General features: G+C 38.8%; 1 protein-coding gene across 1 annotated transcript in view; it reads left to right on the top strand.

Annotated features, from left to right (window-relative positions):
• The first annotated feature begins 14471 nt into the window (after nucleotides 1–14471).
• spon1b (spondin 1b) overlaps nucleotides 14472–15282 on the top strand; it is a 115234-nt gene continuing 114423 nt past the window's right edge. The window contains exon 1 of the mRNA XM_022683819.2: nucleotides 14472–15001. Coding sequence (XP_022539540.2) covers nucleotides 14794–15001 — 208 coding nt within the window. The 5' untranslated portion in view covers nucleotides 14472–14793. The remainder of the gene's footprint in view (nucleotides 15002–15282) is intronic.

The following is a 15282-nucleotide window of genomic DNA, read 5'->3' as shown; positions in this document are numbered from 1 at the left end:
CAGCATTAGCATTAGTCACTAACTGCCCTGTATTTAACTTCATCCATCTTCCCCTCAACACTGACCAGCTTCTCTGTCCCTGCTGATAAAAAAAAAGCATCCATACAGCATGATGCTGCCACCACCATGTTTCACAGTGGGGATGATGTGTTCAGGATGCTGAACACATCTTTGCATTTAGGCCAAAAATGTCATCTTTAATCTCATCTGACCACAGAACCTTCTTCTACGTGTTTGCTGTATTTCCTACATGACTTGTGGCTACAAACTCCAAATGGTACTTTTTATAGCTTTCTTCCAAACATGGTTTTCTCCTTGCCACTCTTTCATAAAGACCAGATTTGTGGATTTCTGCACCTTTGATGATGATTTCCTGTTCCACCTTAAATAGTGAAGAGGTGAAATTCAAGTGCTGCAACTTCTTTTATTTCCGTTATAGTTATGCAACCTTAAATTCTACATCTTCACCGTTAAATGTGTGAATCTCTAGCATGAAATGAATCTCTGAAAGTTTAACCCTTGTGTGGTGTTCATATTTTTGTTACTCGTTTACTTTGTTACTTGTATTTAATTCAGCAAAAATAAGCAATTTTACATTAAAATGCTTTACACATGCTTGCTTCACCTAAACTGCAAGCAATATAAACAGCTTACATGGTTAATATTTGCCCTTTACCTTTCTTATGTTACATTTCTTTCAAAAAGTGCTACTCTTTTTTTTATTAGTTTTTTAATAAAATGTAAAAGAAAATGAATTAAACTCAAGATATGAGTAGAAAATTTGTTTAGTTCCAAATTTACAAATGAAGCAATGTTTATTAGCCCTTGGCCAAACATACTGTATGTAATATAAATGGTGGGGGGGGGGGGGTGTACAGTGTGTTTATCGAAAATGTGTTTTGATATATGTTTTTTCACAAAAAATGAGCCAATGCCAATGAGTTTGAGTTAGAAAAAATATTTTTTTAGTATCATTTGATGAAAAATAAAAACACCACACAAGGGTTAATTTAGTAACTCTGTGAGGAGCAGTCAGTCTAAAGTCATTATAGGGATGTGATGGGTGATTACACTCCTCCAATTCATTCACACGCTTCTCCAAATACATTTAACTCCTGTATCAGCTTTAAAATTGATCATATTTTAACTCACAGAGTTCAGGTAGGAGGACCTCTTATCAGAATCGAATTTAGAGCCCCAAGAAAGTCTGGATCAGCTCTGGCTCATCATATGTGAATAAAATCCAAAGGACACTTGAAGCTTCTCATGGTGGGGCTTCCAACTCACATTTTTTTTTTCAGCAGGATAATGCTCATCCACAAACAAAAACAGGGTTTTCTAAGAATGTTTCTGCCAAATTGCATCATTTGTACAGATTTCAAACATATCAATTTACTGTAACATTGAAATAACTTGCATAACCTTAAATTACAAACCCAGTAAATGGTTACCATTTCAAAATAAACTGTCCAAAAAGAGCAAAATGAAAAATACACGCTTTCTGACAGAATCACATCACTCCCTCAATTCAGTGTTTCCAGCCCTTTATGCCCTTAATGCATTCTGTCAGTGTCTCCAGCACTTTATAGTGTTCCTGCTGTGTCGAGTTCTTCAGCAGAGCATTGCAGGAATTCACACAGCCAGCGTGTTTGAGGCACGTCTCTGTCCCAGGTCGGATGTGAACATTGGAGCAAAGGTGCAAAGTGCACATAAAGTGCACAAGGAAGGAGACTAAGATTTTTTTTTTTTTCATTTTTTACCAACTTAGATTTATAAGGTAACACTTTCAATGAATGTCATCTCTATAAGACTCTAACAACATACTGATAACACATTATAATGCATTCATAATAATGCATTATAAACATGGCTATACATGTTTATAAAAATGTAAAGTTCATCATAGCCATGTTTATTATGCATCATGAACTGTGATTATAATGCATTAATAGCTGTGCTTATAACATGTTATACATCAATACCAAGGAACTCAGTCCCAGCTGTCAGACTGTATTATGACTAAAAAAGCTTCCAACTTATAAACACACCCTCAATAATACTATAAATATATTTTTAACCACTCATAAATCATTTATAATGGATTATAACAGGTCTTAGTGCGCTCTTAGTAAAGTGCCCGACTTTAATTGTGGGACTAGATTATTAATATATATTAATATAGTTATATATACTGTTTTAACACACACACACACATATATATATATATATGCACAGCTTATAATGTACTATGTTCACAAGTCATAATGCTTAATAAGCATGGCTATAATGGGTTATGCATTTTTATAAATATTTATAGCCATGTTTATAATGCCTTATGAATGCATTATAATATGTTATGAATGTGGTTATAAAGTCTAATAGAGATGACATTCATAGAAAGTGTTGCTGCACATATTTCCACTACATATCTCTCATATCTCAGAAAATTAGAATAATTTGGTACTTTTGGCAGTGTGGGCAGTGTGCCAAGTCCTGCTGGAAAATGAAATCCGGGATATGATATGATTATTTTTTAAGAGCCACAATTCTTTTGGTTCCCTCTGGGTACTTGGTGCCCTATATGCAGTGCATGGCAGGGTGAGATATCCGTGTAGAAAACTGGTGGGAGGGGCTTCCTGTGAGTTTTTGATTTGCGTCCCAACAGACTGTAGAATCGCCATTGACTGCAGTACTGCTGTAGAAGGTGAGTGTCCTTGTATAATAGATGTACAGATATATGAAGAGTTGTTTTTTTTTTCTTTTAAAATAAAAACATGTCTTATAATAACCATGCAAATATTTCATGGAATATAGACCAATATAAATTCTATCAAAAACTCAACTCACCATGTTTTTTATTCAATATAGCAGCTATACTTTTGTATAAAATGAAAAGTTAAGCATTTCTTCTAATCAGTCTGAGATGCTGTCTAACACGTGAAACCCACCATTGTTTCCACCCAATCACCATGCAACAGAACCACTCTGCTCTTGTCAAGCGCCAGCCACAACATATGCACTTATATCACTGCACAGTAGCGGTGCTTAGCTGCTAATTGGACTTCTTTTGTTTTGTATCTGCATGTCCTCAGTTTGATCTCCATTTTTTTCTCTCGCCTGAACAACTAACTTCATATTAGGTCATTAGGAGCATCGTGGGCATTAGCATTTATGCATTTAGAGGTGATTGTGCTCGGAATAGCTTTTCAGCATGTAGGCGATGTGCCAGATGAGACTCAAATGTGGGTGTAGATAATGTTTTTAGGCTTATTTATGATTCTGTTCGATGCTGCTTGAGTTAGATTGAGATGCTGGTTGAACACACTGCAAAAAAACGATTCTTGAGCCCAGTAAACTTTGCTCATTAATATGAGAAGATTTTACCTAAAATTATACTTTTTGAACTATGCTTAATTAAAACAGTATGTACAACCCAATATTTTGTGTGTTTATTTTGTTTAGAAATTTGGAGAAATATTGCATGAATATTTGAGTAAAATCAACATGATTTGAGCCCAGTGATGTTTGCTCATTATAATGAGAAGATTTTACCTAAAATTATACTTTTCGAACTTTGCTTAATTACAAAAATAAGTACAACCCAATAGTTTTAGTGTGTATTATGTTAAGATTTTGTTACGCCTAACTAAATATTTTAAGGCTGCTTGGGAGACCACGAGGCACTGATACAAGTACTTATCTCCACTGATGAAGAACTTTTGGAAGGCAGCGAGCATGGACTGCATGGGTAAGAGTACAGTGACTGATTATTTTTGAGATATTTACAGTTGTGAGTTATCTGTGTAGTTTAAGTTGGTTTTAGAAACACGGTGCTTCAGTGAACTGTGTTGGCCTGCAGCTATAGGCAAGCATCAAACCGAAAGAAAGGGCAAATAAAGCTAGCTAGCACGTAGGCTAACCACCCGGGTGGCTATTCCGGCACTGGGCGCGTACAAACCGGACTGGGCCGTCATGCTAACACCGCATTAGCGACCCCGGTGAGTAGACCAGAGTCGGTCTAGCTGGCTTAATCATCTTATTTTTAGCGTGCCGTAATGCTAACACCGCGTTAGCGTGCTGTAATGCTAACACAGCGTTAGCGTGCTATAATGCTAACACCACGTTAGCGTGCCGTAATGCTAACACCGCGTTAGCGTGCTGTAATGCTAACACAGCGTTAGCGTGCTATAATGCTAACACCACGTTAGCGTGCTGTAATGCTAACACAGCGTTAGCGTGCTATAATGCTTACACCGCGTTAGCGTGCACCGCATTAGAGACCCCGGTGAGTAACGCCAGACCAGAGTCGGTCCAGCTGGCTAATCAAAGTATTGTTCGCGTGCTATAAGGCTAACGCATGTTAGCTACAATGATTTGCCACTTCAACCCCTTTTTTACATTCTCCTTTTCACTGAGCAGCTTGGTGCACTTAGTTCTATAATTATCAGTGTTGGGAATAACAGCGTTATAAGTAACGGCGTTAGGTAACGACGTCATTTTGTCAGTAACGGGATAAAATAATTAATTACTTTTCCTGTCGTTACAACGCCGTTGACGTTACTGGTGATTAAAAGCAGTGCGTTACTATATAATGATATAATAACAGTAATTCAAGCGGACCCCTGCCCAGGCTAGTGAGTAGTAACAGGTGTTTCACCATGAACTGTGACCTATAGAGATCTGTGACTCCAGGTCTAAACAGGTGACAGTTCTCGGTGTAACACCTGTTGAACTTGACACGCTCTTAACACGCCCTGGCCCGACGGCGGGCCAGATAAATATAATAATTAATATCTGGCTGTGTTTATGAATAATTACAGGCTCAATATATCAATGACAGCCTGCTGACTCTCAGGATTACGGAGCTGCAAACCGTTTTACTGTCGGATGTACGGTTCCTGAATAAGAGTGCGTTAGACGGTTCGGTCTGTGAACACGCTCTTTGATCCGCCTGGGGTTACTACAGGACACCCTTCACACGCAAACAGAGAATATCAGCGCGTACCTCAGAGTCCGGGCTTCAGAACCCCTCCAAACATCACAACATCCATCAGTCCAGTCTCCAGTAATCCTCATATCCGAGCACTGCTTTTAGAAAAAATATTATCAACTTTAACGGTTTATTTTAGGAGTTTCTCTTTGTTCTACAGCGATAAACTGCGCATGCGCGTTTCCATGGGCTTCAGCCTGAGAAAAAAAAGAGGTCTGGGCTCAGCCAATCAGGTGGCGAGTTATGCGGGACAGAGGTGGTAGCCAATCAGAGCCAGTGTTTTTACACGTGTGCCGAAGCACACCTGTGACACTCTCTGTAACTGTTTACTTTTTGCTTTTGCTTTTTTTTTTATAAAAAAAAAATGTTTTTTTAAAGGATTTTATTCTGCTCTATTCTGATGTGCAATAAATATAAAAAGTTATGTACAAACACCTTTCTGATCTACTTATTTCAACTGACTGTAAAAATGCTTTTTTTCAGTAATTGGCCTGCAGGTTAGGGAGACAAAGGGATAAAATATTATTTTTGTTTCTACACTGTTTTACAGAGTTTTTGTAGATGAGCATAAAACACATGTATTTCTATAATTACAGACTGTTTGTTAAAAAAAATAAATGGAGTTCATTTGAAATGGTCTAAGACTTTTTTTTTAACTGCTTTTAAATATTTAATGTTCAGCTGCTCAACCTGCTGTCTTGCTCATGTTCATCTTACAATATTAAGTTAAGTTAATATTAAGTTTATTCACTGGACAAAGACATTTTTTTATGTGAAGGCGTAAAGTGATTTTTTTTGTACTGTCAGTATTAAGACTTTTTGAAAAAAGGACAAAAAACTTTTCTTAGTTTTATTTAAGAATATGGTGCAACATTTTTGCAAACGTATTATTAAGTATTGCCAGTTTAAGATTTTTGTTAAAAATGAGTAAAAAAATATTTGTTGGTTCTACGTAAAAATATGGTGCAACATTTTTGCAACCTTATTATTAAGTAATGTCAGTTTAAGATTTTAGTTAAAAATGACTAAAAAATATTTGTTGGTTCTACGTAAAAATATGGTGCAACATTTTTGCAGCCTTATTTTTAAGTAATTTCACTGTAATTTTTTTTTGTAAAAATGACGAAAAATGTTTCTATGGGTTTACGTAAAAACATAGTGCAACATTTTTGCAAGCAAATTATTAAGCAATATCAGTTTAATATTTTAATTAAAAGTTATCAAAAAAGATTTGTGGGTAACACTTAAAAACAAGCTTGCAAAAACGTTGCACTATATTTTTAAGTAAAACCAGCACATCATTTTTTACAGTGCAGTAAGAGAGTTTATTTCAGCAAAAAAGAAAGAGGCATGGACTCTACAGGACCTCTGAATGTGTTTAGTGGTATCTGGCATCTTCATGTATAGCCTCAGTGAACCTTTGGTGCCCATGGACCATAGATGGTTTATTGATTGGTTTACTTTGAAGCACTTTTAGTAGGTATGGACCAATAGGCAATTTTTTGGGACACAGCCCATTTCTCCACCAACAGCAACCACCATCAACCCCCTTTTGAGTAGTCAGTGTACAACTTGTATAACAGTATAGATTTACTTTCTTCTGAATCACTTATTTGGATGGACCATTATAGATGTCTCATAGATGCTCAACTACCATTAGCTGCATATCAATTCAATGCAATTAACTCTACATTGAAAGTAAACTATTCAATATTGAATGTAACTTTATACTTCAAACCAACTCAACCCCAAACTCTAATCTTAACATTTTAGGGATTTAAGGTTAGGGTTAAAAGGGATAGGTTCTAGAGTTGATTCATGGTTAGGGTTAGGTTCTATAAACGAGTCACTAGAGATCATAATTCAAAGGAAAAATACATTTAACAATGTCACTTTTTGGGCAAAGAACACTCAAAGGACCACAAATAAGGTATGTCCCTTTTCTGGCTATTTTAGGGTTAGGTTTTAGAGTTAGATTTAAGGTTAGGGTTAAGAGGATTGGGGTTCTGGTTGGGGTTAGGTTCTATAGATGAATCACTTACATAAAACTATGTTAGATGAGTATCTATGAGATGAGGCATCCATAATAGACCATCCAAATAAACTGTTACCCAATAAAGACACCCATGAGTCCCAGAGCCCATTTTAAGAGCTTTTAGGGATCTTTATTCAAAGGCTTTATTCAACAATGTCACTTTCGGTAGGGGGTTAGGTACTATAGAGAATCATTTACAGTACATTCTACTAAGAGTTAAGTTACATTTAAATAATACTCAATTGAATATTAGTTGAGTATCTATAAGATGGGGCATCGATAATGGACCATCCAACTAAAGTGTAACCCAATAAGGACCCTCAAGAGTCTCAGAGATCCACATTGAGAGCTTTTAGAGATCGTAATTCAAAGGAAAATACATTTAACAATGTCACTTTTTGGATGAAGAGTCCTCAAAGGACCACAAATAAGGTATGTATATTTTCTGGCTATTTTAGGGTTAGGGTTAGATTTAAGGTTAAGGTTAAGAGGGCTGGGGTTAGGTTCTATAGAGAATCAACAAAGAGTCTATCTATGAGATCTATGAGATTGATAATGGACCATCCAAATAAAGTGATACCCAAAAAGGACCCTCAAGGGGTACCAGAGCCCAATTGTGAGAGCTTTTAGAGATCATAAATAAAAGAAAAATACATTCAACAATGTCACTTTTTGTGCGAAGAATGTTCAAGGACTACAAAAAAGACATATCCCTGTTATGTAGTACGTCACTCATGATCTGGTGGCAAAAGTGGCATGAGAAAACAGCCCTTAGTAATCTGTTATTTACAATGAGGAGAACTCACTAAAACCCCAAATAAAGGTGGTCCTGACGTGAAGCGAGAGAATGGCTATTTAGCCCTGCAGGTCCACTCCTGTCCTGGGCTCTGGCTGTCCCGAGTCTGCTGATGCGGCAAATGATTAACATATATATGAGAGAAAGTTTCACACCTGGGCTTTTAAAGAGTGCTTCAGCCTTCTGCAAGAGGCATTATGTACATAATCTAAATTTGATGTCAGTTCCGTAACGTCTCTGCACTCTATGATGTCTTTCTCGCAATATATTTGAAGATATGATTTAAACCCTAGTGGTGCGTTGTGCTGTGACCTCACAAGATGCAAGGTTACCTTTATTCCAGAGTAAAATGTCAACATTTACCTCAAGAAACAAGATAGCGGAGACGTGTCAGAAGAGTTCTTTAAAAACAGTGCTAACTTGGCCTCCACTGACCTTCTTCTTATTTAATAGAAATCCAATTATGTTGAGTTATTTTTTTACTTTTGCCTGGCTATGAAACTGTGTTCGGTTGCTCTGTTTGTTTCTACTAAAACGTTAAACCTTTACTGGGGTGGAATGATGGAATGGTCAACCTAGAGAAATACAATGCCTTGCAATATATTCAATCCCTATATTTCAAATTATACAGTCAACTCACAACTCATTGGTTGTTCAGATCAGCAATTTCAGATTTCAGCAATTTTAATTTTCGGATCTGTTATATAAAATATATTTGGTAACACTTTACTTGGATGGTCCATTTTTTGTGTTCTTTTTCCACCATGCATAAAAAAATGCCCTCCAAATAACTCAATTTTAGTTTCGTCAGTCCACCTTCATCAGCACCTTATTCCAAATTGAAGCTGTCTTGTCTAAATGTGCTTTAGTTTTAGCGTACCTGAAGCTGCTCTGTTTGTGGCGTGTCCTCAGAAAAGGATTCTTCTGCATTACTCTCTAATACAGCCTCTCCTTGAGCAATTTGCTCTGAATTCGAACTATGCACAGTGTGATTAGCTTATCTGAGATTTTTTTTTTGTTCTGTCATTTCAGGCTTTAACTCGAGCTGTGCCTGTGGTCTTCCATTTCCTCACTATGTTCCTCACAGTGGAAACTGGCAGCTGAAATATTGTAATATCTCCCGGTAAACACTGTAAACACTGACTTTGGTGTTTTCCCAGACATTTAACAGCACTTTATGCATTTTCAATGTATTTTCTACATTGTAGATTAATATTAAAGACATGAAAACAATTAAGGGACACATATGGAATGACGCAGAAAACACAAAGAGTGTGTGTCCTCCACAAACCTGAAACACAGCACGGTCTACTAAAGGCTAAACTGACTGTCCATATTCTATATTTTATTCCACACATTAATTGCGACCGATGGAAAATAGCTAAGATAAATTAAGACTAGCATTCAGAAAGATCTGCGGTTTGAGAGTAGAAATGAATGTGGAATCACTATTTAGTAAATTACGTGTCACTGTTGTCCTTTCTATTTATGTGGTTTAACTGCTATATAAACCCTTTATAAATGAGCTTTATTTTAAAGTGATTGCGGTTATTCTAACTTAAAATTACCGTAAAAACTTCTCCAAATCTCAAGTTCTGCAGTTCTTCAGTTCTTCGGTTATCGTGTGACTTATTGAGATGGATTATTCCGCTGCTCTCTGTGAACGCATGGATGGCTTTGTGCTCCTTCTCCATTGTTTTAAAGACATGATTCAGCCATACATTAAAGAAAGACGTCATGGAAAGCGCTAACATAGCTAACAGTGAATAAAAGCTATATGGAAAAGACTCGGTATGCTTCGTTTGCAAAATGCTAACCGGCCCTCTGGCTCTCATTTCCTACTTGCAAGCTAAGCATTTTTCAGTGATGCATTCCTTTTTAAAGCACTGAAAGCTATCTTATGGAGTAAGTGGTTGCCTGGTTAGCTAGGCGTCCTGGGAATGACTTGACGTTACAGCGTGTTTCACTCGATTTTCAGTTGAAGTAAAGAGAGGCAGTCAAGTCAAGCGTGTCCTTTCTGAAGTGAACAAAAGGCGTATACAGCATTAACTAAAAATATACCACAGACGATCCTGTAGGCCTGACTTTACATCAGTTCTTTTGTTGGAAAGTCAGTCAGTGTTGATGTTCCCTAGTCATACCCTAGTGATACAGTCAGTTTCTTTCAGTTTTTCCCCACTCTGTTCGCGTACATCCAACACCAGAGACTATCTAACTTTATCAAAGGCCGTGTAAGTCGGCCGCTCTCCACGGCTTATGTCTATCTTACCTCCTAGCCCTGTTTTTCTCACCTCTGAGGAGAGGTGTGGAGCTCTTACCAGAGGCGATATGGAGAAACAAAAGGAGTTTCCAGGGTGTGAGACTCTTTCTTTCTCTCTCTCTCTTTCTCTCTCTCTTTTCTCCATGTTATGCAGATGCGCACTGATTCTGCTGTCGTATTTCACACCGGCCCATCTGGGTGTTCAGTCAGGAGCCCCAAAGGCTAACCCGAGGATACGTTCCCCGTGTGCTCAGATCTGGAGATCTGGAGATCAGGAGGTGAAAACAATCGCTGCCTTGCTTTTTTGAGTCCATTAAAAGTGTAGAAGTTCACACTGAAGCCAATGAAGTAATAACTTACAAGTAACTTTGGGCAAGGCTGTGTTTTCAGAAGACAAACACACATACAGAATCACTATATTAAAGCTCTTGTCCCTGGTTCTTATGCTCCCAAACTACCTCTTTTTGCTGTGGGTGGGTTTGGTTGGAGGAGGGTTTGTTATGGTTGTTCTGTCAGCATCTCAGTTTCATATTCAGCTCTCATATTCAATTAAATGCAATTCAAATGTGTTTATACAGAGCTTTTCACAATGGATGTCTCATAAATAAGTTGGTTTACAAAGATCTCTCAGCCTATGAATAGATACTTCTTTCACATAACAGAATTGTTTTATCAGTATAATTCTAATTTAACCAAGGTGGGTTATTAAAATGAATCACAAATAGATAATCTTTTTTTTTATTTACATAAGCAAAGTATACTCTTCAATTACTGTATTATGCTTTACGTATAAGTTTGAAGACGCATTAACCTTTTTTTTTTTTTTACTTCATACATCAGCTTTAGCCAGTATCATAAGCTCTGGTTTTAAAAATATGACTATCAACATGCACACCCATTATGTTTTACTGCCCCCATACCCCCCCCCCCCCAAAACAAAGCTGTCTATAGCTGGGGCTGCCTAGTATGCCAATTAAAATGACATTACTCATCTTTTCTTACTACTCTGACAATATACAGTGGTGTTCAGGTGGAGGTTAGAAGCCATCATTCACTAAAACACACACTGAGTACTAAAGTTACTTATTTTTCCATGTCTAAAAAATAAAAAACACTTTAGTAATTAAATCTGACATTGGATGATTCACTGTTCAGAGCCTTATTCCAGCCTTATTGCATCTTTAATTCCTTTGAAGAGACTCACAGAAACCCCGATCTCCTGCGCAAAATCCAAAACATACCATCTGTTAAACATGGTGGTGGATGTTTGTGTTCTGAAACCTGCATGGAGATTTTTTTTCTTTCCAAATTTAGTGTTAGTAGCACTTTCAGTCCACTTACTGCTACTGGACACATTTAATGATATTGAGGTCTGGAACAATGGCGGTCGGTCCATTGTTCTGGAAGCAGCAGCAGCAGCTTCGACTGTTTGATTTGTCTGTTTGCTTTTCTCAGTAGGTTTCTTGGTCAGCTTCACATACTTTCAGACACACAGCGTTAACTTGTTCCACAAAAGTGTACAAGAGCTTGTTGTAAGTGAATAATTTGGTACATATTTTAGACTGCAGCTTTACATTGGTTACATTTTGTGTTGTTTTGTATCATTGCAGGTCTGCCCTATGTCAACCCTAATGTTGGACAAATGTAATTTTTTTTCTCCATTGCTCTGACGTTTGAGAGTTCCCACATTGAAGCTTTGGTGATTTCCAGGTCCAAATATATTATAAATATATTAAAATACATGAATATTATGCTTTCATCATATGTTTGAATTTAAATTAAATTTGATCATACTTTTTAAAAAGTACAACATAGTGTATTTTAAAATAATTAGACACTTAACTAGAAGTACACTTTTAGTTTAATGCAATTCTATATACTTCTAAAATACTCGTTTACAAATATACTTTAGAAATTAATTAACTAAATTAAATGACTTCATTGGTAATAAAAAAAAGATATATTTAGGTATAACATTATTAAAACAGTTAAAATATGGGGTTACATACATGAAGTAGTATGTTTCAATTTTCATGTATATTTTTAAATAGGTATATATTAAATGTTTGAATGTATGTTATTAAATAACTTTTAAATTAAATAACTAATTTTAAATAGTTTCATTTAGGTAGAGTTAAGTACACTTAGCACAATTAAGTAAGACTTTTGTACTATTTTTATAGTACAATCCATTGGACTGCAGGGGAGCTGTGTGTGTTGAGTTTGTTCTATTTTCAGGTAGATTATTTAATTTGTTAAAATGTGCCTCTTTAAAAAGGTTTAAAAATGGGTTGAGGTGCTACTCAAAGGTGGTGGACATAAGAATCAGGAGTCACAGTGTCTATACATAAGGCCACCACTGGAATTACACAGGTTTCATATCAACGCTGTCTCAGAAATATCAAGTTTGTTTCCCCGTATCGCCTCTGGTAAGAGCTCCTCACCTCAGAGGTGAGAAAACCAGGGGTAGGAGGCAGCGTAGACATAAGCCGGGGAGAGCGGCTGACTGACACAGCCTTTGATAAAGTTAGGTGGTCTCTGGTGTTGGTTTGTACATGACCAGAAAGAGAAAGGAGAAAGAAACCGTAAGGCTGACTGGGAAACAACACCACACACTGAGCTTCAAACAAAAGAACCCTGAGAGGAATGTCTGAGATGATGTATTGTCAGACCTACAGGATCGCCTGTGGTACTGCTGTTGTAATGCTGTATATGCCTATTATTTTTTTTTTTGTTACCTGCAAAAGAATATAAGAGTGGGGCTTGAGATACTTCTTTGTTATCTGACTTATTCAGGGTTCTCATGAAAAAGCACTTCATTGTAAATTGTGCTTGCATGTAGACGGTAATGGTGTAATCACCTCAGTTCTCCCCACTTCTCCACAGCTCTCCTCAGTTCTCCTGAGTTTTATTCAATTCTCCTGAGTTCTCCCCAGTTCTCAGTTCTTATCAGTTCTCATGAGTTCTCATCAGTTCTACTTAGTTCTCCTTAGCACTACTTAGTTCTCCCCAAATTCTCTTTAGTTGTCCCCAGTACTCCTGAGTTCTCCCCAAATCTCTTTAGTTCTCCGGACGTATCCCCAGTTACACTCTAGTTCACCTGAGTTGTCCCAAATTCTCCTCAATTCTGAGTTCTCCTCAGTTCTCCTGAGTTTTGCTCAATTCTCCTAAGTTCTCCTCAGTTCTCTCAATACTCCTCAATCCTCGTTAGTTCTTCCCAGTTCTCCTTAGTTCTCCTCAGTTCTCTTCAGTTCTCATCAGTTCTACTCAGTTCTCTTTAGGACTCCTCAGTTCTCCCCAAATTCTCTTTAGTTTTCCCCAGTTCTCCCGAGATACCTTCAGTTCTCCTGAGTTCTCCCCAAATCTCTTCAGTTCTCCGGATGTATCCCCAGTTACACTCTAGTTCACCTGAGTTGTCCCAAATTCTCCTCAATTCTGAGCTCTCCCCAGTTCTCTTCAATTCTTCTCAGCTCTTCTGAGTTCTCCTCAGTTCTCCTGAGTTTAACTCAATTCTCCTGAGTTCTCCCCAGTTCTCCAAATACTCCTCAATCCTTGTTAGTTCTTTCCAGTTCACCTTAGCACTCATCAGTTCTCTTCAGTTCTCATCAGTTCTACTCATCTCTCTTTAGCACTCCTCAGTTCAACCCAAATTCTCTTTAGTTTTCCCCAGTACTCGCAAGCTACCCTCAGTTCTTCTGAGTTCTCCCCAAATCTCTTTAGTTCTCCGGATGTATCCCAAGTTACACTCTAGTTTACCTGAGTTGTCCCAAATTCTGCTAAATTCTGAGCTCTCCCCAGTTCTCTTCAATTCTCCTCAGCTCTTCGGAGTTCTCCGCAGTTCTCCTAAGTTCTCCCCAAATCTCTTCAGTTCTCTGGATGTATCCCCAGTTACACTCTAGTTCACCTGAGTTGTCCCAAATTCTCATCAATTCTGAGCTCTCCCCAGTTCTCTTCAATTCTCCTCAGCTCTCCTGAGTTCTCCTCAGTTTGCCTGAGTTCTCCCAGTTCTCTCTCTGAGTTCTTCTTACTACTTTAGCCTACTGTACCTCCCCCAGACTTCAGCCTTCCTCAGCTTTTCAGTGCTTCCAGCGCGGATCAGCAGCAGCAGCAGCTCGTCTTTTCTCCAGCCCAGCAGCTGCTCTCAGTGTGTGTGTGTGTGAGAGAGAGTGAGAGAGTGTGTGTGTGTGTGTGAGAGAGAGAGAGAGAGAGAGAGAGAGAGAGAGTGTGTGTATGTGTGTGTGTGTGTGTGTGTGAGAGAGAGAGAGAGAGAGAGAGAGAGAGAGAGAGAGAGAGAGAGAGTGTGAGAGAGAGAGTGTGTGTGTGTGTGTGGGAGAGAGAGAGTGTGTGTGTGGGGTGGGGGGTTTGTTTTAAAGTCTGCCGGCTGGATCTGCTCTGCGCTAGAGCTGCTTGTCTGTGGTGGAGAGCAGAGCTAAGCTGAGAGGAGCAGATCCGGGGAGAGAGGAGCTCGCGTGCAGCGCTGGCTGGGAGGGATCAGCTGTTTGGACCAGTTGTTCTCCGGACTAAAGCCTGTAATCTTCTAAACACTTGATTCATGGATTCCTCCTCCTCCTCCTCCTCCTCCTCCTACTCGGTGTGAGAGCCGTGTTGAGCTGAGTGAGCGCTAAGTTTGGGTTTGGGAGGTCTGAGCTGAAGCTGTGCGTGCTCAGATTATACCCAGGCTGTGAACTTGGGTTCGCCGCGCGCTCTGGACCATGCTGCACGCGGGCATGGGGATGGTTTTGCTGTGCTGTGTTCTGAGCGCGGTGCTGCTCGGAGCTCCGCGGCCGGCGGGCGCTTCAGAGGGCTACTGCCGGACCCTCAGGACGCAGCGCAGGGGCGCCAGGAGAGACGGGCATAACGACTACAGACTGCGCGTGGAGGGAGACCCGGACACCTACCAGCCTGGCAGCACTTACAGAGGTGAGAGGAGGAGGAGGAGGAGGAGGAGGAGGAGGAGAACAACAGTGGTGGGGGCTTCAGTTTGAGGAGAAGAAGCGCGAGCAGAAGGACATTTCAAAGCAACACTGAGAGCGCGAGAGCGTGCATGCTCTTACCGTTACTGTTTATGTTAAGGGGTTTGTTGTGCACGTGAGGGTTTCTGTATAGCAACAAAAAAACTAAACTCCACAGCTCCACTCATCTTTCTGCTCAGAGCTCAGTTAACCCTCTATTGCATTAATTATTGCATATATTATAAATGT

The sequence above is a fragment of the Astyanax mexicanus genome, chromosome 10, assembly GCF_023375975.1.
Source record: "Astyanax mexicanus isolate ESR-SI-001 chromosome 10, AstMex3_surface, whole genome shotgun sequence".
Lineage (NCBI taxonomy): Eukaryota > Metazoa > Chordata > Actinopteri > Characiformes > Acestrorhamphidae > Astyanax > Astyanax mexicanus.
The sequence above is the reverse complement of the archived record's forward strand: the minus strand, read 5'-3'. Positions and strand labels throughout refer to the sequence as shown.